Source organism: Eumetopias jubatus, unplaced genomic scaffold (assembly GCF_037043125.1).
Source record: "Eumetopias jubatus isolate StellerSeaLion01/CBP00866 unplaced genomic scaffold, mEumJub1_p1.0 scaffold_13, whole genome shotgun sequence".
Taxonomy (NCBI): Eukaryota; Metazoa; Chordata; class Mammalia; order Carnivora; family Otariidae; genus Eumetopias; species Eumetopias jubatus.
This window is the reverse complement of record NW_028274819.1, coordinates 18,625,615-18,647,847: the sequence shown is the minus strand read 5'-3', so window position 1 is coordinate 18,647,847 and position 22,233 is coordinate 18,625,615. Positions and strand designations below refer to the sequence as shown.

Below are 22,233 nucleotides of genomic sequence, written 5' to 3'. Positions count from 1 at the left end.
AGGAAGTTCATGACTAACCGACTACTTCAGCGGAAACAGATGGTCATTGATGTTCTTCACCCTGGAAAGGCAACGGTACCTAAGACAGAAATTCGGGAAAAACTAGCCAAAATGTACAAGACCACACCAGATGTCATATTTGTGTTTGGATTCAGAACCCATTTTGGTGGTGGCAAGACAACCGGCTTTGGCATGATTTATGATTCTTTGGATTGTGCAAAGAAAAATGAACCCAAACACAGACTTGCAAGACACGGCCTGTATGAGAAGAAAAAGACATCAAGAAAACAGCGAAAGGAATGTAAGAACAGAATGAAGAAAGTCAGGGGGACTGCAAAAGCCAACGTTGGTGCTGGCAAAAAGTGAGCTGGAGATTGGACAACAGAAGGAGTAAAGATGCTGCAGTGGCTTTATCTGTGGTGGTTGTGCAGATTTTTCATGAGAGGATCAATAAACTAAGAATGTTAATAAAAAAAAAAAAAAGAAAGAAAGTACCGGTCTAGTGTTTACTACCAAAGTCTGGTTGGCATATATGTGCAACACAGGTGTGGCTGTGTTCCCCTAAAACTGTATTTACAGAAACATGAGTTGGGCCTCTATTCTATAACTACACTAAATTCTCTTGTAGATCATCTGCCAATTCTCTAGTGTCTTCCAGGCAGAGAGTAGTTAGTAATCTGTAGATAGCAGACCTCCAAATTCCCTTGTTCTTTTTTTTTTTTTAAGATTTTATTTATTTATTTGGGAGAGAGAGAATGAGAGATAGAGAGCACGAGAGGGAAGAGGGTCAGAGGCAGAAGCAGACTCCCTGCTGAGCAGGGAGCCCGATGTGGGACTCGATCCCGGGACTCCAGGATCATGACCTGAGCCAAAGGCAGTCGCTTAACCAACTGAGCCACCCAGGCGCCCCAAATTCCCTTGTTCTAACTCTGGTTTCTTTCCTTGCCTAATATTCTCAGCTGAGACCCCTGGTACCATGTTAGATATTTAACAGTGACAATGGGTAGCCTTTTCTTTTGTTCAGGATTTCCAACCTTTCAGAGTTTTCCGAATGAATAGGAGGCTGGCTTTTTGGCTGAGAGGTATCTAATGTTAAAGAGGTATCCATTCGGGGCGCCTGGGAGGCTCATTGGGTTAAGCGTCTGCCTTCGGCTCAGGTCATGATCTCAGGGTCCTGGGATCGAGCCCCGCATCGGGCTCCCTGCTCAGCAGGAAGCCTGCTTCTCCCTCTCCCACTCCCCCTGCTTGTGTTCCCTCTCTCGCTGTCTCTCTCTGTCAAATAAATAAATGAAATCTTAAAAAAAAAAAAAAAAAGTATCCATTCATCCTATTGTCTAAGTCAAGAATGGGTGTCTGATTTTGTCAGATGTCTTTTTAGTGTCTATAGATCAAGTGATTTTTATCCCACTAGGATCTATTAACTATAAACCATGAACTTTATCAAATCCGTTATTGTTTAATTATAAAATGTGGGTATATTTCCTTTTCTCTAGAATAGTTTAAATAGCACCGCAATAATGTAGAGTTCCTGATGAGACTGTCTGGGACAGCTACTTTTTTAGGGAATTAGGTCTTTGATAACTTCTATGTAAATTGTTTTGACTTTCTCATCTGGGATTAGGATTAATACACTACATTTTTAAGCTAAATTGTCGATTTCATCCAGACTTAAACATTCTCTATATGTGCCTTTTTTTTTTTTTTTGTGAATTGGCTCTTCCTTTTTTTTCTACTATAAATAATTCTGTAAATATGCTCCTGTGTACTTGGCACCTGCCCCCATATTGGTCTTCCCACTCGATGGGCTAGCATTGGAAACAAACTTCACTTTGCTATTTATATCCTAACAGAGTTTTAAATTAGCTACAGCTGCATTTAAAAAACCCCAGTTCCTAAGTATAGTAAAACTCCTAAGTGTACAGTTTGAACTATGACAAATGGTTATGGCCATGTAACCACCACCTCATTAAGTTCTAGATCATGTCATCTCCCCAGGAAGTTCCCTGCACCCCATTATAGTCAGTTTCCCAACTCTCTCCCAGGGCAACCACTGTTCTGATTTTTATCACTTTTGATTACTTTTGCTAGTTCTATAAGTAGAACTGTACAATATGTACTGTGTCTGGTTTCTTTCACTCAGTTGTCTTTGACGTTTTTAAAGGCAAACCTACTTGTGCAGATTAGTAGTATCCACACAAGTCCAGTTCCTCTAGGGGGAGGAATTGGTACTGCCTAATGAAGTATTGATGCTTTGATGGCTACAGGATTCTAGGTTGGGAGCTATTTTCATTCTGTATATTGAAAATAACATTTCATTGTCTCAGGTTTCTCCTGTTGGCTGAAGTCAGCTTCTGGTCTGTTATTCCTTTAAGGGTAACTTTTTTTTTCTTGGCTGCTTTTGAGATGTTTGCTTTTTGTAGATTATATATATATATATAATCCTAAATATATATGTATGTACATATATATGTATGTATATATGTAGATTTCTTTATTCTCGTTTGCATTTGTTGGGCTTCTTGAATCCATGCTTTGGTGTCTGATTATTTGGCACTGATAAAACATCTTATTCAGATTGCTTCTGCTCCATTTTTCTCTTCCTTTGGGACTCCAGATGAATATGTATATGTATATTTTAGATTTTCTCATATCTTCTCTTAACTTTCTTTTGTGTCTTCATGTCACATTCTAGAAAGTTTCTTCAGCATCTTCTTCTGGGTCACTGATTTTTCTCTTTACGTATATCTAATATGAGAATAAACCCTTCCAGTGAGGCTTTTCACTTTTGGTCATTGCATTTTACCCTCTAGAATGGATTATCAAAAGGACAGATTTGAAAGAAAACAATTTCCAATCTGCCAATTTTCAGACTTGGGTTTTTATCTCCTTGAACAGAAAAGTGATTATTTTACAGTCTACCCTTAGTAGCCGGAGTCTAGTTAGCCTTTCTGTTGTCCGCACTGGTCTTACCTCATGCTCTTTGTTCATGTGTCTGGATTTTGTGTTCTGGACACTGTATTTGAAAAGTGATCCTCTGAGAAATGCAAGTCTAAGGTAACCACATCCAGTGTATTTATTAGCTTCTGCCCGGGGAATTTGAGTCACGAACAATAGAGGAGGACAAAGTTGTTGGATGAAGTTAATCCAACTCCAGAAATTGAGATCTCCTGGGCATTGTGACATGAAGCCCAGCTGCTGCCCATGCAAGGACTGGTTTTCAGCCAACTTACACTCGTTCCCAGAAGTTCTGGACTCAAGTGGGAGGTCTGAGGTTTAAAATCCTGGCTCTCCTGTGGGACCATGGAAGTGACTCATCTTCATGAATCTTCAGTTTTCTCACCTTGAATTGAGGCATCTTCTTATCTAACATATGGAGAAACTGATGCCCAGACAGGGAAGATAGTTCTTGCAACATGCTACAATTGGTGAGTAGGAACTCTAAAATATAACCTAAGCTCTTCAAGCCTGCTTTTACCTGAGATTTCAGTTTTGCAACTTGTGTTGAGGGGTCTATCTTCCCAACACCTTGCTTCCCAAGCACATAGAGGAGACTCTGCAATCCTTATCATACTTACCATAATAAGAAGGAAATATCTGAATTAGGTCAGAGGACTGGGACGCCAGGGGAGGCTGGTACATGGCAAAGGGAAGGAAGGTTGGAGGGCAAGACAGAGCTAGAAGAGCTTGTAGGTTACTAGGAAAAGTGACATCAAAAATTTCTTGCTGTAAAGGGTATACCCATGTGCTGGTGTTGCAAACAGGAGACCAGCTTGTTCCTAGCTCATTTCCTATGTTCACTCCTTCTCAGCTTCTACTATTTGTCAGCCTTTTCAGAGGGCTATTGCTGTCTGCTGGGCTGGCTCTGAGACACTGCTTCTAGCTGTTCTAGAAGGTCCCTGAGTGTGACTTAACAGGTAGATGGTTGGAAGCTGGGGAATACTGAAACCAAGGGTACGTGCAAGAGGACTTGAGGAAAGGGTTGGTATACTCCAATACAATTTAGGGACATTATTGCCTTTGTGGGCCAACGTCTTTCACAATAGACTTTTCCTATAGAAAAGACAAGTCTTGGCAGAGGCCTAACTGCCAGGTTTCCTCCTGGCCTTGCCACATACTTCCTTCCTTATTAGAAAATACATTTTGCCAAGAAAATACACTTCTTTCAGGTACTTGCCCTGGCACCTATTTGTTCTTCCATAAGCCTGTCTGAGAGGTCCTCATTCTACCTGCTGTAAGCTGCCTTTCTCCTCCAATGGCTTGTTGGGCCACACTGGCCTCCGGTTTCCCTATGTGATCCTGATTGCTATTTTCTTTGGTCCTAGAGTCCCTGGCTGAGAGCTGGGTAGATGGGGCAGAATCGTGGAACTTTGGTAACATCAAGGACTTCCAGGGCAAGGAGTCCAGTAGTGCCCCTAATCCAGCCTGAACTGGAATTACTGCTTAAATTCTGGGCCCATGTGTGGGTCTAGTGGATACTATGGAGCTGTGACATCTTTGATTTTGTTATTAAGTTGACACAAGACAAGACCTTTAATATGTGAGAACCCAGGTCTGGAAGAAAGCAGACCACCCCCACCCCCAACTGATAACTTCTTGCCCATTGAAAAGAGATCTTGTCCACCATTGTGACCCTTCCCACCAGCACTCCCCAGGACCAACAGAGATGATAGGCACCACTTTTTGAAAGGCAAAACCACAGGAATCTCTCTTGACCCTTAACTACCCCTCTATGCGATCCAAGTATAGATCCCTCTTGACTTATGAGGGGGTTATGTAATGATAAACCCATTACAAGTTGAGAATGCATTTGATTAATACACCTAAACTAATGAACATCGTAGTTTAGCCTAACCTACCTTAAATATGCTTAGAACACTCACATGAACCTACACCTGGGCAAAATCCTTTAACGGTCTATTTTATAATGAAGTGTTGAATATCTCCTGTAATTTATTGAATACTGTACTGAAGGCGAAAAACAGAAGGGTGTCTGGGTCCGGGATAGTTGTAAGGTGGTTGTTGACCTTCGCGATCGTGGGGCTGAATGGGAGCTGCAGCTCACTACCAGTGCTCAGCGTCACGAGACAGGATCCTCCCACATATCCCTGGTCCAGGGATTCAAATTCAAAATTCCAAGTACGGGGGCGCCTGGAGGGCTCCGTCATTAAGCGTCTGCCTTCGGCTCAGGTCATGAGCCCGGGGTCCTGGGATCGCGCCCCACGTCAGGCTCCCTGCTCCGCAGAAAGCCTGCTTCTCTCTCTCCCACTCTTGTGTTCCCTCTCTCGCTGCGTCTCTCTGTCAAATAAATAAATAAAATCTTTAAAAAAAAAAAAACAAAATTCCAAGTACAGTTTCTACTGAATGCATATCATTTTTGTACCATTGTAAGGTAAAAAAAAAAAAAAAATCATAAGCTGAACCATCCTAAATCGGGGGGATGTCTGTATCCGGAAGGACAGCATGACCTACCTACCTGCAGGGTGGAGAGCCCCATTAAAATGACCTTCCTACTTTTAAGGGAGGGAGTTTGGCCAGAACAAAGCTTTTGCTTGTGGAACAAAGGGTTAGCCTAGGCATGAGGGCTTATGTTTGTTTCATTTCTTTCTAAACAGTATGCATGTTCCTAATTCTGGTGACTGAAGGTCTTTGTATCACTGTTGACGAGAGGTTGGCACCCTAAGTCAAGACTTCGTCCTGTGGCTGCATCTGGTCATTGCTCCATCTTCTATAGCCAAGTCCTCAGTTATGGCTCCTCTCTTCATGGACTCGGCAATATCCCCGTGGTTGTGCCTCTCCTACTAGTTACCTAGGTGCTGAGCACTGTGCTAACGATCTCGTGATGAAGGCTGCCCTGGGGAGATCTTGAACAAGGAACTGTATTAAGTGTCATTCAGGGGAAGTACTAGATGCTCTGGGAATATCACAAGCTGACTGAACATGGTCAGAAGAGGTTGGGCAGAGTGTCCAGTATTTGGGTTCTTTCAGGCCTTAAAAAGGTGTTTCTTAGGTCCTACCCGTCATTTTGACTTCTCTTCAGAGGAAAGGGCGGTTTGAGTGTTAGAAGTTCTCAAAGCAGAGTCTCAGGAACTCGTTAGAACTGAAAATTCCCAGCCCCCACCTACTGAATGAAAGTCTGGCAATGAGGCCTCGCCATCTGTGTCCCTAAAAGTCCTCAGGTGATGCTGGTGAAGTCTGAAGTTCAAGAACCATGTATCGTGCCCATAGTTACTAGTGATGCATGTCTAAGGTGGCCGTCCCAGCGAGCAGGTTGAAAGCATTTATAAGGAAGGGACACAAGGGAGGAGTGGAAGGACCGAGCTTTGAATATCTGGTACGGCCAACTTAGGAAAAAGAGATAAAAAGAAGGGCTGATGTTCTAGGATAAGGGATGGCAAACTTTTTCCATACAGGGCCAGATGATGAATATTTTAGACCTTGTGAGCCATACGGTCTGTGTCCCAGCTATTGTGACACTCTGCCATTGTGACGAAGAAGCAGCCAGAGGTGATACATAAACCAACAAATGTGACCGCGTTCCCATAAAGCTTTATTTACAAAAAGAGGTAGCTGGATTTGGCCCTTGGGCAGTAGTTTACTAACCTCTGTTCTAGCAGAATAATTTACTGAGGCTTTTTATTTTCTGGGTGTCTGGGTTCTCTCCATCTCTCTCTCTCTCTCTCTCTCTCCCTCTCCATCTGTCTCTCTGTCTTCAAAATCCCTTTTTCTTAGAACCCTGTAAAGCAGGAATTGCTCTAATTGAGGCCCAGGGTGGAGCCCCCAGAGCCTACCTGTTCAGTTTCCCCTTTTTCTCAAAGTGGGTCCTAACGCTTTTTCTCAGGACACATTTTAATGTCATTGAAGTACAGGGCTCCAGTGTCTGGGCTTGGGGCCACTTAAGCATTGCCCTTGAATGAATCGGTAATTCTTCCTGAACCGACATGGGCCTGTACCCCATGTGTGGAAGTAGGAGGAGGCAGTGAGGAGCCGGAGATCAGGCCTGGACCGGAGGGTCAAGGAGAGTCTCCTTTGCTACAGTGCATGGTTTCCCTCTCTCTCTCTGCAGGTTCCAGCTAGCCTGCTGAGGCCGAGACAAAGACCCAGAGCATGAGTCACCAATCAGACACCATCCATCTGCCCTGTGGTCAGATGAGGGGTCAGGGCCTCGGCAGCCAGGGCATCCACACCCGGCCCCTGGAGATGATGCTGCACTTGCGGCAGACCATCGAGAAGCATATCATGCAGTTGGTCACCAGGCACCAGCAGCAGGATCTGGTGCTGGGGGACCAAAGGCATCATCAAGCCACCGGGGAGCAGGAAGCCCTCCTGGACAATTTAGTGTCCCAGTTGATCAGCCGCCTACGGTCTGGGGCCACGGGTGGCCTGGGGCTCCAACCGTCCTACCCTGCCCTGGATGTGAGGGGTGATGTCGGAGGTGGGCAGGAGGCCCAATCATCCGGGCAGCCTGACCAGCCAGTTCACCAACTGAAGGATCCCGAAGTGACATTTGTCAGCCAGCACCTGTCCAACCGTGGGATCGAAATCTCTGCCTCATACCAGGCCAATTTACAGGACTACAGGATTTACCAAGCAGACAAATACCATGAGGACACGAACCCCCTGGTGAGGATGGGGGGCGGGGGGAGACACCTCCGCGAGGGCCCCGATCACTAGGATTTACTGAGTCCTGTGCCAAGTACTGGGCTCTCTCTCACTCTTCCTAGTGCCATCAAGTAGACACTATTGTCATCTTAAGAGATAAGGGAATGGGCACAGGAGCAAGGTGACAATGCCAAGAAAGTTAAGGGCTGTGTCTGGGTCCTCCCCACGCCCTCTTCCTCGTGCTTTCCCTCAGTCCCTGCTCTTGCCCACTAGGTCACAGTGGTCACGGTGCTAAGCAAACCCGCGCTCACGGAACTGAGTCTAGTTGCTGAGTATTGTCTGGCACTGGGGAAAGGAACATTGTTAATAACAACCTGGGAGAAGAAAGGGGAGGCCTGATTGGGTGGTCTGAGGAGTCTTAAAGGCGAGGCCTGATTGAGTGGTCTGAGGAGTCTTAAAGGCTGAATCAGCCAACCATGTGGTAGGGGTGGTCTTCCAGGTAGGAGGAGCTGCAGGTGTGAAAGCTTTAACGTGGGAAGGGCCTGGCGTGATGGGGAAACGAGGCTCCCGAGGCTAGATTGGGGAACATGAGTGACGTGACGAGAGTTATGAGGTGTTAGGATGGTGAGGTTAGGATAGGGAGCCAGCGAGAGGCTCCCAGCAGGAGCGGTTCACAACGGCTCTCTAGCCAGAGGGTGGAGGACAGCCCGAATCATACCTTCTTTTCTGTTTCTAGCTAAGTGATATGTGGTCAATGGTCATAGGCTTTTTCTGGGAACCGACTGAGTCCTGCATCTCCACTGGACTCTGAAGAGCCATATCTCCTCCAGTAACTCGAAGGGGCCTCACATTGATGTGGAAGTAGCAGAGGTGGGCGTGAGCCAGGCCCCGGGGCCAGGCAGATGGCGTTCTGCCCATCCCCGAGGTCACAGGGCTAGTGGGGCAGTCCACATTTTGGAGTCTCCCTCTCTTAAAGTGGGGATCATAATAGAACCTTCTTCTCAGGAGTTGTGAGAAGTAAGGCCACTGCATGAGGCACTGAGTCTAGGGTCTGGCACGTAGTAAGAACTCAGTGACTGCTCTCGGGTGTAGAAGTACTGTGTGGCTCTAAAGGGGGAAATTGCAAGCCGTATGATTTTTGAATCTGTGGCAACTTTTCTAACACTTGAAGCTGTTAGATAAGGAGTGAACTGCCTCGTGGGGCAGTGAGATTTCCATTTGAAATAATCTAAGATGAGTCCTTACTAGAATGTTTAAGGAGGTCCCTAGAGGGCAGGGCAAGTGGACTGATTGATTCCTTCCATCTCCAGGGCTTCATTAACCTTGGCATCAGTGAGAATAAGCTCTGCCTTGATCTGATGACTGAAAGGGTAAGCCAAGTCTTGGGCCATGCTGGGACCCACCATCGGGTCCAGTCCCCCTAGACTGTTTCTTAGCATGCGGTAGATACAGGAATGGGACTTAGGAGTTTAGGGAAGGGAGTGGGGAAACAGCTTCTCAAATAACACATCTGACCTCCTGGCTTGCTGTGTTTAGGGGTGTATGGGTATATGGTGGGTAGGCTGCCAAGGGAGACTCTGGCCCAAGTGTTGGGTTCTGGAGGTCATCCAGCGCTCCTCAGTGAATTCTCTTTGTGTATCCTATGACAAGGAGATTGGGGGCTCCATTCACGAAGGGGCACGTGGCATGTTTCCCTATTCTTCTTCCATAAGGCCCTGGGTTGTAGGGCAAACACCCATATGCATCCTAGCAGTAGGATGAGGCTGGTTGGTCTTCCCTGGTCTGGCTGTCCTCATGCTCTGTTTGTCAACAGTTGAGTCAGAGTGATATGAACATCACTGAGGATGTCCTGCTGCAGTATTCTGATTGGTCAGGGCAACCATTGTAAGTAATTTCCAGATCTAAAGTCTCATGGCCCCCAGACGCCTATTCTCAGGGAGGGAAGGACCCAGGGCACCAGATTCTTGGTTGGCTACCTCCCTATTTCTCTGGTAACAACTGCTAGAAAATGTCTAGAGTGAAACCGCCTCAGGAGGGAGCCCGGTGTAGTAGAAATAGCACTGCCCTGTATTCAGAAGGCCTGAGGTCTCATCCAAACTCTCACGCCTATTGTCTGCATCACCTGGAGAGTTGATGGCATCAGCCAGTAGCCCTGTGATACGAGGTTGGATGCCTTGCTCTTTGGAAAAGACTGTAGACCTTGAATAAGGACAGGCCCCTGGGCCTGGGCACCACAAAGTCTCTCTGGGTCTACCCACAGCCTGTGGGAAGAGGTGGCCCGGTTCCTGACCTACTACTGCAAGGTACCTGCTCAGCTCGATCCAGAAAATGTGAGTCCGTTTCCAAGCCTCACTGCCACCCTGGTAGAGGACTGTGTTCTTGGGGGACTCGCTGCATTTTCTAGAACCAGCAGAGACCCTAGGGCCAGGGCAGAGCCAAGGCCAATGGGTCACAGAAGAGGAGGTTCCTGGTGCCTGTCCCTCCTTAGGGGGAGGGAGACAAAGGGGCTAGACCTTCGTACATGGGGATTCGTTTTTGACTTCTGCCTTCTGTGCATCTTCAGGTAGTTGTTCTAAATGGTTGCTCCTCTATATTCTCCACACTGGCCATGGTTCTGTGTGATCCAGGTGGTAAGTCAGTGGGCTCTGCTTTCCCTCAGGAAAAGAGCAGCTCACGGGCACTGGTCCTTAGGGAAGAAGAATATCTTGACTCAGAGGCCTTTGCCCTAAAGTGTTGGAACTTCTACCCTGCTTAGAACATCTTCCTACTATTTCCAAAGGAGTGACAGATTTGGGTCCCCATTTAATATGGAAGGAAAACATGGGACAGTCCTCAAGGAGATATGCCTCAGAAAGAGTGACAATTGGAGCCAACTTATTATATTATTAGCTGGGCTTCTGGACTCAACACCAGTACAGAGAAGCCCTGGCAAACTAGCTTAGAGCAGTTAGATTTCCTAACTCTTGTGTCCTCCTCTGCCCACCCCCCAAAGGCAAATTAGTTCTAGATCAAATAAGGCCGAGGGATCTGTTCTCAGTCTCCCTCCTAACAACATCCAGACAAGAGTCTCCGGTCTTAATGAGCTCTCGCTCCATAGAAGGAAGTTACCCAGATGGCCAGTTTCACTCAGAGGAGTAGGTGCTTGGTTAACTCATCCGTGAGGCCAAAGGAAGGGGAAGGAAAGAACCCAGGAGCTCACCAGGTGCAGGTAGCCTGGGCCATGCAGAGAGATGAGTGCTCTCTCTTGGCGCAGACCTCAGCCTCTCATGTTTGGACGGGAGCTGGTGAGACCTGCTGGATGACTTGTGCTCTACCTGCTAGCAAGCCCGTTTGGGTTTGTAACCTTGATTCGGAGCCATTCCTAGCAATATTCTTCCCCTTCTCCTTCTCTAGTGTTTCCCCACATAAGGTTTATAAGAATGTAACTTTTATAGAGCCTGAGGCCAAAAATTAAGCCCCAAGTAGGAGGGATTGCCAAACTAACCTTCTCTGTCTGTAGTGTTGCTACTGGCCTGTGGGGGGGGGGGGCACGGCTGGCAGGTTCTGACTGAGACCCCCCCCCCCACTGACCATATTGTCTCCCTGTGCTTCCAGAGGCCTTGCTGACCCCCACCCCCTTCTATGGCGGCTTCGTCTTTAGTTCCCAGCTGTATTCGAAAGTTGAGCTGATTCTCGTCCACCTGGACAGTGAGGTCAGAATGGGGCCCCTTCCCCTGCTTCGCCCCCCCCCCCCAGGCAATGGACCATTCTAAGGGCATTTGGAAGGGGTAGGGGACCTCGTTCTCCTCCCATATAAGTGACAGTGGGGGGAGGATGGGGAAATTAGGGCAAGGAGGGCATGTGGGACGGCAGGCCTGGGTGTGAGGTGTTGGGCGGTGTGTAGAGGAGCGAGGGACCAGGGCTTAGAAGCTTCCAGGTAGGTGGTGCTCAGGCAGAGTGTTTGCCTCCAGAGCACGGATGCGAACCCCCACCCGTTCAAGCTCACCGTGGACAAGCTGGAGCAAGCTCTGCTTGAGGCGACGCTTAGGTCTTCGGGGTGGGTGCTGCTGCCCCTGAGAGGGGCTGGGTCCGGAGATCTGGGACAGTGTTCTCAACAAGGTGTTGTGGGCTCCTTCGGAAGGGGCGGTGTCCCAGGGGCATGTCCCCCTAGGAGCCCTGAACCCCTGTCTCTGGGGGCAGCCCCCTGAGCTCCTCCTTGCTCCCCCTCTGTGGGCGCTAAGAGAGCTGAATGTTCCAGATCCTACCTAAGTTGCTGAGACCCCAACTAAAGGCCTCGGGGAGGGGATGTGTCCAAAACTGGGTATCCTGACTTGACCTTTGGCTGAACTTGAGGTAGACATGAGGGACCTATTTTGTTCACCTCAGTGATGTTTTGGGGGGTTTTGTTTAATTTTGGGGTTTTTTGATTTTCTGTTTTTTGTTTTTTTTTTTTAGGGGAAAAAGGTCAGAGGTCTCGTGCTAATCAACCCTCAGAATCCTCTGGGGGATGTCTACTGCCGAGATTCACTGAAAGAATACCTGGAATTTGCCAAGAGGTAGGTGTTTCACCCCTTGAGACTACACCAAGTCCCTGAACAAGGTTCCTAGAAGTCAGAACCAGACGTAATTTACCCCAATATTTTTACTGCATAGTATACTTTGCAAAGCTATGTACAACTCACTGAAATTGAAGTGAAAAAAATGCACCCACATGCTTCAACTGAATGTTTTTTGCTATTTTGCCTTTTTTTTTTGGCCCAGGTACAGACACCTACGTAACACTTGTGATCTGGTGTTTTTGCTTTTCCTCCTCTTGTCATGTAACCACTTTCTCCCAGCATCCGTTTCCCAACTGCCCGGCCTGAGGTACTGAGGCATCCAAACTCTCAGACCCTGTGGGGTGAAGGTGTGTCCCCAGAGAACTCCCACGGACATGTTAACATCAGTTCTCTCTGGAGTCTTGAAATAGCCCTCTTCGTTAGGGGGTGCTAACCTCCCATTTTCTAGAAGAATCACACTTACCCAAATTTCATAACTCTAGTCCAGACCAATTCATGGCAGAGGGACAAGAGGAAGAACGCTGGACGTGTGTGGGCTGGAACTTGACAGAACTGGGTTCAGATCCCAGCTCAAGCACCTGCTAATTGAGGAAACTGACTTTGTCTCAGAAACGGTTTCTTCATCCATAAAATGGAGATACCAGCACTGCTTCGGAGGGCTGTTGGGAGAAAAAACACGGTGACCTGCGTTAGCACTTAGCCCACTTAATGCCACTATTCAATCAGGACCCTGGGTGGGAGCTCCTGACTATACCAGATATAAAACTCTTTGGGACGTGCAGCCCTCCTCATTGCATTGGTCTCTGCTTGACGGCCGAAGGGTTAGATGTTCTGTGGAGTGTCTTTGGGTCCTGTTCCTTCCTACCCACCCCCGAGCCAGGTCTAAGGTGTACACCCCTTCGACCTTACCATGCCCCTTGGAAGGGTTGGATGGGCAGCCAGAGCAGGAAGAGTATCTGAACTGTATCCAGAGAAGCCCATGAAAGAAAGAGAGTTGAGATGAGAGAGAACCTAGATAATGTTCTCCCTCTTTTGCCCAACCTGCAGGTACAACCTACATGTGATTATGGATGAGATTTACATGCTGTCTGTGTTTGATGAATCCATCACGTTCCACAGCATTCTGAGCATGGAAAGGTGAGTTTGTTGGCCTCAGCTGGAGTCTGGAATGCAAGCCATGAGGTTCCTGCTTTTGCAGGGTGTGTTCATGGGCCATAAACTTAACTGGCTCTGTGCTAGGAACTGGGGCCAGGTGCCACCGGGAGTGTGAAAATGAGCAAAGCATCCTCTTTCCTCCCAAGTGTCTTTTTGCAATGCTGTTTTGTACATGAGATAACTTGAAGGCAAGGTAGAAAGTGCACTATCACACGTCTCCATAGAGCCCCACAGAAGGTCAGGGTAGGAACTTCTTTATAAGTAGTGCCTAGGGAAAGAAGAGAAATAGGCAAGAACTTTCTTTTTTTTTTTTTTAAAGATTTTATTTATCCATTCATGAGAGACAGAGAGAGAGAGGCAGAGGCAGAGGGAGAAGCAGGCTTCCCGCCGAGCAGGGAGCCCAATGCGGGACTCGATCCCGGGACCCTGGGATCATGACCCGAGCCGAAGGCAGACGCTTAACTGACTGAGCCACCCAGGCGTCCCAAGGCCAGAACTTTCTTTCTTTTTTTTTTTTTAATTTTTTAAAAATTTTATTTATTTATTTCAGAGAGAGAGAGAATGAGAGATAGAAAGCACGAGAGGGAAGAGGGTCAGAGGGAGAAGCAGACTCCCCGCCAAGCAGGGAGCCCGATGCGGGACTCGATCCCGGGACTCCAAGATCATGACCTGAGCCGAAGGCAGTCACTCAACCAACTGAGCCACCCAGGCGCCCAGGCCAGAACTTTCTTAAGGGTAGCATGTGGCCCTAAAATACGATCCCAGCAGCCAAAGCAAGGCAAGGCCATGCCCGGCAGAAGGAACAGCTCTACCCGAAGTGGGGCAGTTAGAAATAGGTGAGCACATTTTAGAAACGGTGGGTGGCCCACGTGTGTGAAGAGCTGATTGCCAAGAAGGTGGCTTAGGGACCAGCTACAGGAAGGCTCTGAGCCAGGCCGAGGGGCCTGGGCTTCATTCAGTGGGCACTTGGGATCTGTCCCATCTGGTTCCCCAAGGATACCTTTTGCTGACTCCCTGGCTGTTAACTGGGGCAACTGTTTCTTGAACTTTGGGCCCCATAGGCTCTTATGTCTAGGAAGGACCTCAAGTCCGTTTTCCTCTCTTGCCCTCATTGACCCCAAGTTTTCATCCTTTCAATATGTCTTTATAATCTTGATTGTACTATCTCCTCTCCAGTTTGCCTGACCCCAACAGGACCCATGTGATCTGGGGCACCAGTAAGGTGAGCCCCAGCTTCCCGTCTTTGGGTAGGAAAGGAAAGGGGGGGGCCAGGAGGTGGGCGAACCAGGTATTCCTCCCCCTACTTCTTTCCCTCTAGGATTTCGGCATCTCTGGCTTCCGCTTTGGTGTTCTTTACACACACAACAAGGAGGTGGCCTCTGCCGTGAGCTCTTTTGGCTATCTCCACGGTGTCTCTGGCATCATCCAGTACAAGCTATGTCGGCTGCTTCAGGACCGAGGTAGGCAGCGAGTCCCATCCCTGGGATCGTGGCTAGGCCTCATGGCCATGGGGGAGATCCTGGGTCCGCTTGGGCCGCTGACATACCTCTAATCCACTGAGACCCTGTTCGCGGTTTCGGGTTTGATGGTGGCAGGACCAGAAGGTTGACATGCCTCTAATCCACGGAGACCCTGTTCGCTGTCTCGGGTTTGATGGTGGCAGGACCGGAAGGCTGCCATACCTCTAATCCACTGAGACCCTGTTCGCGGTCTCGGGTTTGATGGTGGGAGGACCGGAAGTTTGAAGGCAGGGAGGGCTGTAGCTCAGCTCATGCAGTAGGGCACAGAGACAAGACGTAGCTGCTGGCCTAAAACACAGATGGGCTTTCATGTTCGGGAGCTGGTGCTGTGCCTGGAAAGGCAAATTGTTCTCTGAGGCTTGAAAGACAGAAACCAGTCTTAATGCAAAGTTAGTTTTCCCTCCCCAATGCCTGGCTTGCTTTAGGCAAAGATGACCCAAAAATGCCACGACTCCTTGAATAGGACTTGACTTCATCTTCCAAGGTGGCCAAAGGAGAGCTGCCATTTGGGCAAGTGGGTGTGGCTAGATCTATGGCGCCTGCATTCAGTTTCCTCCATGGATCACAAGTGAATCCCGGCTTTAGAGGAGACCTCCCCCAACCCCCTCTATTTAATGCCATTGCCCAAACTTAGATAAGGCCCCCTTTCTTTAATTCCCTATAACAGAGCAGATGCCAGGCTGGAGGGTTTAAATTAAAAGCTGGGATATAATGATACAAATTAATGTAATTTGATAATCTGGTTTAGAAACAATTTGCTTTCAGCTTTGGCAGGGGGAAAGGGGTCGATAGGAGAAATCCAACCAGATGGCTCCGTGCATGGTGCCAGGCCCTCTGATATGTGGCAGAAACCAGGTTCTTAGCCCTTTGGACACAAGTTCTCCACCTTGGACACATGGGAATTATCTGGGGAGCTTAACGCTGATATGTGGACTCTATCCCCAAAGGTTCTGGTTTAGATGATCTGGAGGTATAACCTGGGCATCGGGACTTTTAAAAAGCTCCCCAAGTGATTTTAATGTGCTGCCAGTGCTTAGAACACCTGGGCTAAGGGCCTCCCCAAGCATATCTAGGTTTCTCGAAGTCCACTGTGTGAGGCTCTGAGTATCTGCCCAGTTGGCAACAGCAGCATCTATCCCACTTTGGGGGCGCCCCAACTCTTTGTATCAGAACATTCCTACTGGACTATTGAGAAGGTGTGCTGGGTATGGCTACCGTCAGCCCAGATATAACACAGAGCCCGTCTTGGATAGAAAGAGCTGGTACAAAGCCCAGAGAGGGAGCCTTTGATAAGGCTGCAGATCTCTGCCACCAGACCCGTGATGGCTATCTTCTCCCTACCCGTCCAGAGTGGATTGATGGAGTGTACCTGCCCACTTACCGCTCCCGGCTGCAGAGAGCTCACAGATACATCACTAGGAAGTTGAAGGCATTGGGGATCCCTTTTCTCAACCATGGCTCTGGCCTCTACGTCTGGATCAACTTGAAAGTGGTGAGCTCTGGGAATGGGGTGTGGTATTCTTGGGCAGCCCTGCCTGATGCGTCTTTGGCTCAGCCCTGCCCTTCGGCCTTGCCTAGTACCTGGATCCGTGCACCTTTGAGGAAGAGCTGCTGCTCTGTCCACGCTTCCTGGATAACAAGCTGATCTTGTCCCGAGGCAAGACCTACATGTGTAAGGAGCCTGGCTGGTTCTGCACCGTCTTTGCGGATAGGCCCTCCGGCTAAAGCAAGGTGAGTGGTCCCGACCTCCCCCCCGCCCCCAACCTGGCGTCCTTCAAAGATGCCCCATCAACTCCTCTATCGCCCAATTCCTGGATCTTCTCTTTTTTTGGCCTTCAGCAGCCTGTAGCGCCAGGCCCTGCTGTGACATCTGTTTCTACCTTCACGTCCTTGAGCTCCTTCGCAAACAGGAACCCATAGATAGGCCCGTGAAGAACACCGTACCCTTTGGGTATCTGTTCTGTGGCTGCATTGAACAGGCCATGGGGTCTATCCACTAAGAAGTGGTACACTGCCCTTTGGGGCTAGTGGTTCGGCAGGGGAGATAGACCAGTAGGGCCGTGGGGGGTTCCTGTCCATTATACGGCGGAGTTCAGAGTCTCCTCTGAAGGTTTTGGAGAATCTGATCTTCATTTTGCCAATTTTCTATTGTGTCTCGCCACGTGCCAGATACTGTTCTACCCCTGGGAATAGACCCATTAATGAGAACATTTATGTCACGGAAATACCTTTTGGAGAACGGACTGAGCAAATAGAGGCAGATAGAAAATCTGATGAGGCCAAGGCCACGAGCCAGGTTACGGGATTTGATATGAGAGCTGAAGGTGTCTGGCAGGCAGATGCTGGGATAGTGAAGCTTCATGAGAGCAGGTAGACTTGGAAATCCATCCCAAAGAAGGGAGGACTGAACGTCAGCATCCCTGAGCGAGGGGCTCTGTGGTGGTCTGCCAGGCTCTGGGGTTGTCTGGGGCCCACCCACAAACCCACTAAATCTTCATTTCTCTCCCTGTTTGGACCCTCTAGCCATGTATTGGTTCTACCAGGTGCTGGAGGAGCAGAAGTGGGGTCTGAGAGTGAAGCAACCGGAGAGCGCACAGAAAGAGTAAATGGTCTGCCTCCCACCCAGTGGCTGCAGCCAGTCACGTGCTCAGGGACTCCCTGACGTCAGCCTCTGGGCCAGAAGCCTGGGGTTTGGGCCTGGTGTTGTGACTGAACCAACAGTGGGCTCCTCCGGGAATGGGCTCCTCTGACCCCAGTCATCAACCTTCTCCAGCTGAGCATCTGTCGCTTTGGAAGCTTTGCATCTTTTTAGTCTTTGCTAGCCATGTGTGTGTATGTGAAATGTTTTTATGGGGGTTGGGGTGGGGGCTTGCTGGGTCCCGATTTTGATGGTTTTATTTTTGTAGTCCGCATCTAATAAATTTCATGTTCTCTTAAATTCTAGGCTTATTTTCTTTTTTACATTCTTTGTATCACCTCTGGGAGATTTTTTTTTTTTGGGGGGGGGGTCTCTTTTAAATTCTAAGGCAAATTGTATGTGAAGAATACTGTCCAGGGAAGGTGAAAAAGGAAGGAAAGAAGTGATCCCTGATTGACAAAGCGCATTCTAGATGTCAGGATCCTATGTGACATTGTATCCCACAAGATCACACCCACCTTGCTCATGTGTGGCTGCAGGGCAGGGTAAGCGTATAGTGCCAGATGTTCCTTCTTCTAAATAGGAGTTCTTTCCATTTGCGCTTTTTCAAAAGGCTTTTATTAATTAAAAAAAATTTTTTTAAGTATTTTATTTGAGAGAGGGCATGTGAGTGCACAAGCGGGGGGAGGGGCAGGGGAAGAGGGAGAAGCAGACTCCCCACCAAGCAAGGGAGCGCAACACGGGGCTCAATCCCAAGACCCCAAGATCATGACCTGAGTGAAGGCAGATGCTTAACCGACTGAGCCTCCCAGGCGCCCCTCAAAAGGCTTTTAAAATGAATCTCTAGTGATAAGCCTGGGGTCTTCCATTTTCATCTCTAGTGTTTTCAGCCGTTCAAATCACACCACCTGGGAGTTTCTCTGTAAAGCTCTTGCATATCTGCCCTTCAGTCGGAGGACTGAGCCTATGACGTGGGCCTGGCACAGACGACCACATTTTATAGATGACAAAAGAGCTTTTAGTACGAACTGATGGCTTTAGTCAGTCATTTGGTTTTGTGACCATCCTCTCTCTTGGGTCCAGATTTGGTGGTTCTTGTTCTTCAGTGACAATCTTTTTCTTTTCTTTTTTAATCAAGAAAAGCCGTATTCCAGTGAATCCTGATTCTTTAGGTTTTTTGTTTGGTTTTGTTTTGCTTTATACCAGTGTTCGTTAGAAGTTGACTAAGAGGGTAACAGACACAGGGTGGGAATTCACTGGATGAATGAGAGAGCTCATGGGACCAGAGAGAAGATGCAGATGTGAAGGATGAGAAGCAGAGGTGTTCTTGGGATCTCTGTAATGGGGCCTAATAGTCTCATCAGGACACTGTCCTCAGTCGAAAGGGATCGTGCCTTCCATGGAAGGGATAGACTCTTTTGTATTCCATTCCACTCAAGATTTGAATGGTTGACTGGAGAAAACTTAATATCTCCCTATCCATGAGCATGGAATCTCCTTCCATTTATATAGGTCTTGAATTTCACTCAGCAAGGTCTTTACGGCTTTCAGAGCACACATTTTGTCCTACACACATCTTGTAAAGTTTATCCGTATACTATGCTTTTCATGTTCTGCTAAAGGTATTGTTAACTTCATTTTCTAATTGTTTGTTGCTAGTATGAAACGATTGATTTTTGTATCTTGTTATCTATCAAGAGCTTTGAAGGCCCTGAGATTTTACCCTACGTACAAACAGCTTTCATGGATGCTGGCAGAAGGCATGAGAATTCTGGGTCAGAGAATTATTACTCACAACAGTAGGAGGAATCAGAGTATCAGCTTTTGGTTCCCCAAGCCCTGATTCCTACAGGGAAAAGTGAGGAGGACCTGCTGATGACTGCACATGCAGTGGGGTGTCCTGCAGAAGAGGAAACCCAAGCTTAAGGAACAAGATTCTTTTATGGTGAGCAGTAAGCTTGCCTGAACTCTGGCCCCAAAGGAAACATAATCTTTATTATATTGAGTAATAAACCTACCCTTTGCTCTAGAGGGAGACACTATTGCTATCATCCAATGCTGTTCACTCTACACGTGTGTATATATGTGTCTATGTACATGAGTGTGTTTCTCCTTGAAGACAGCCTAGAACAAAGACAGTCAGTGCCCCTCCTTGTAAGACAGGCAGAAACATGAGAGACCCAGGAAGAATCCTCTCCTGACAGTATCTTGTGACCTTGCTAAACTCATTTTTAGCCCTAATAGCACGGTGGAGGGGGGGATTTCTTTGAATTTTCAATGTATACAATCATGTTGATTATGAATAAAGGTGATTTTCCTTCTTCCTTTTTAGTATTTCTAATTTTTCCGTTCTAATTGCATTGCCTAGAACCTCCAGTACAATGTTAAATAAAAGTAGTGAGGGAGGACATTCTCGTTCTCAATCTTAGCAGGACTGAGGTCACTCTTGCTCTTTTTTTTTTTTTTTTTTAAGAGCAGGGGAGGGGGTGGGGAGCCAGAGGGAGAGGGAAAGAGAGAGTCTTAAGCAGGCTCCATGCCCAGTGAGTAGCTGATCTCACAACCCTGAGCTGAAATCAAGAGTCAGACGCCTAACCGACTGAGCCACCCAGGCACCCGACTCTTAAGTACAATGTTACTGTAAGTATTTTTCATACTGCCCTTCACCAGATAAGAGTTCCTTCAGTTCCTAGTTTGCTGAGAGTTTTTCCCATGAATAAGGGTTCAATTTTTGTCATATGTTTTTATCTATACCTCTACAGAAGATATAATTGTTTTAAGTGTTAATGTGGTAAATTACATTGAACCTTTTTTTATTATTAACATAACGTATTATTTGTTTCAGGGGTACAGGTCTGTGATTCAACAGTCTTACACAATTCACACTGCTCACCATAGCACATACCCTCCCCAATGTCCATCACCCAGCCACCCCATCCCTCCCACCCCCCTCCACTCCAGCAACTCTCAGTTTGTTTCCTGAGATTAAGAGCCTCTTACGGTTTGTCTCCCTCTCTGGTTTCGTCTTGTTTCATTTTTCCCTCCCTCCCCTATGATCCTCTGTCTTGTTTCTCAAATTCCTCTTATCAGTGAGATCATATGACATTTGTCTTTCTCTGATTGACTTATTTTGCTTAGCTTAATACCCTCTAGTTCCATCCATGTCATTGAAAGTGGCAAGATCTCATTCCTTTTGATGGCTGCATAATATTCCATTTGTGTGTGTGTGTGTGTGTGTGTGTGTGTGTGTGTGTGTGTGTGTACACCACATATTCTTTATCCATTCATCTGTTGATGGACATCTAAGCTCTTTCCATACATAGTTTGGCTACTGTAGACATTGCTGCTATAAACATTGGGGTGCATGTGCCCCTTTGGATCACTACATGTGTATCTTTGGGAATTACATTGAATCTTTTAAATGTTAAGCCAACATTCTATTCCTGCAATAAGGATATACCTCCTCGTATATATTGCTGGATTTGGTTTGATATTAAGAATTTTACATTGGGTGGTGGGCTCCCGCCACCAAAAGAATTTTATATCTATTTTCATGAGGAGTATTGTGCTATAATTTTCTTTTGAGTAATGCATGGTTGGTTTTGGTATCAGAGTAATACCTCATAAATGTTTTGGAAATCTTCGTTCCTGAATTTTCTGAAAGTTTGTGTCAAGTTAATTTTTTTAAAAATTTTCAAATATTTGGTAAAATTCACCTGTAAAGCCATCTGTATAGGAATTTTCTTTACGGGAAGGTTTTTACTCATGAATTTAATTTCTGTAAGAGATATCGGGTGATTCACATTTTCTATTTCTTGTGTCAGTTTTGGCAACTTGTGTCTTTCAAGAAAATGTGTCCATTTAAGTTCAATTCCTGAGAATGTTAATGTTCCAGACTGACCCTGACCTTCAAGGCCCTATCAAATGCACCCGTATTTCCAAGACTCCACCCTCTCACCCCCTAACTAGGACTTAACCTTTCAGAACTCAGCCATCATTTCCTTAGTGTATATAGCAATTACATGTGTGTAGGGCTTCCCATGTGGGGCCAGTGCATGTGTTGGGGTTGGGGGTGAATCTCCCTGCTGCTTGCTTCCATGGCACCAGGTAATCTCTTTCTTAATAGTCCTCCCATTTGGGGCACGTGGGTGGCTCAGTCGGTTAAGTGTATGCCTTCTGCTTAGGTCATGATCCCGGGATCCTGCCATGGAGCCCCACATCAGGCTCCCTGCACAGGGGGAAGCCTGCCTCTCTCTCTCACACTCCCCTTGCTGGGCTCTCTCTCTCTCACTGTCAAATAAATAAATAAAATCTTAAAAAAAGAAAATAGTCCTCCCATTTGTATGTCTGCCTTCCCAATCAACCAAAGGCCCACTGTTTGTTTTGCTTATCACCGCATCCCAGCACTTTGCAGAGATCTGGCACAAGACAGGCATTCAGTAAGAGTACTTACCAGAATTACATAGACTATGACTTAAATGGAGAGAACTGGCTTGTTTTACAGAACATCACACAGAGGCCCAACAAAGTCATGAGAGCTGCTTAAGGTCAAAATGTTCCTGGCAAGGCCAAAGAGAAAAGAAGTGGAGTGGTCAGAAGACCAATAAGTCTTCCCTGCCATACTTGTATTGAGGGATCCTGCTTATTTCATGGGGAAAGGAGACGTTTTCTATTCAAGGCTCTGCGCAGGCTGGGGCCTGGGTAGCCTAACTCACTGCCGAAGCCCCAGAACGTGTAGGGGGTCTGTGGCAGAGTTCAACAAATGTCCCACGGAGCGAAAGGAGAA

At 47.3% G+C, this 22,233-nt stretch overlaps 1 protein-coding gene across 1 annotated transcript; it reads left to right on the top strand.

Moving 5' to 3' along the window:
* Positions 1–7,104: 7,104 nt before the first annotated feature.
* On the top strand, positions 7,105–17,584 carry ACCSL (1-aminocyclopropane-1-carboxylate synthase homolog (inactive) like). The gene is made up of 14 exons (XM_088017488.1): positions 7,105–7,620; positions 8,910–8,969; positions 9,413–9,483; positions 9,860–9,929; positions 10,163–10,229; positions 11,194–11,291; positions 11,550–11,639; positions 12,034–12,134; positions 13,185–13,274; positions 14,469–14,514; positions 14,611–14,752; positions 16,162–16,304; positions 16,391–16,532; positions 17,336–17,584. The coding sequence occupies exons 1-14, from the start codon at positions 7,105–7,107 to the stop codon at positions 17,416–17,418; spliced, it is 1,719 nt and encodes a 572-aa protein (XP_087873614.1). The 3' UTR covers positions 17,419–17,584.
* The last annotated feature ends 4,649 nt before the right edge of the window (positions 17,585–22,233 follow it).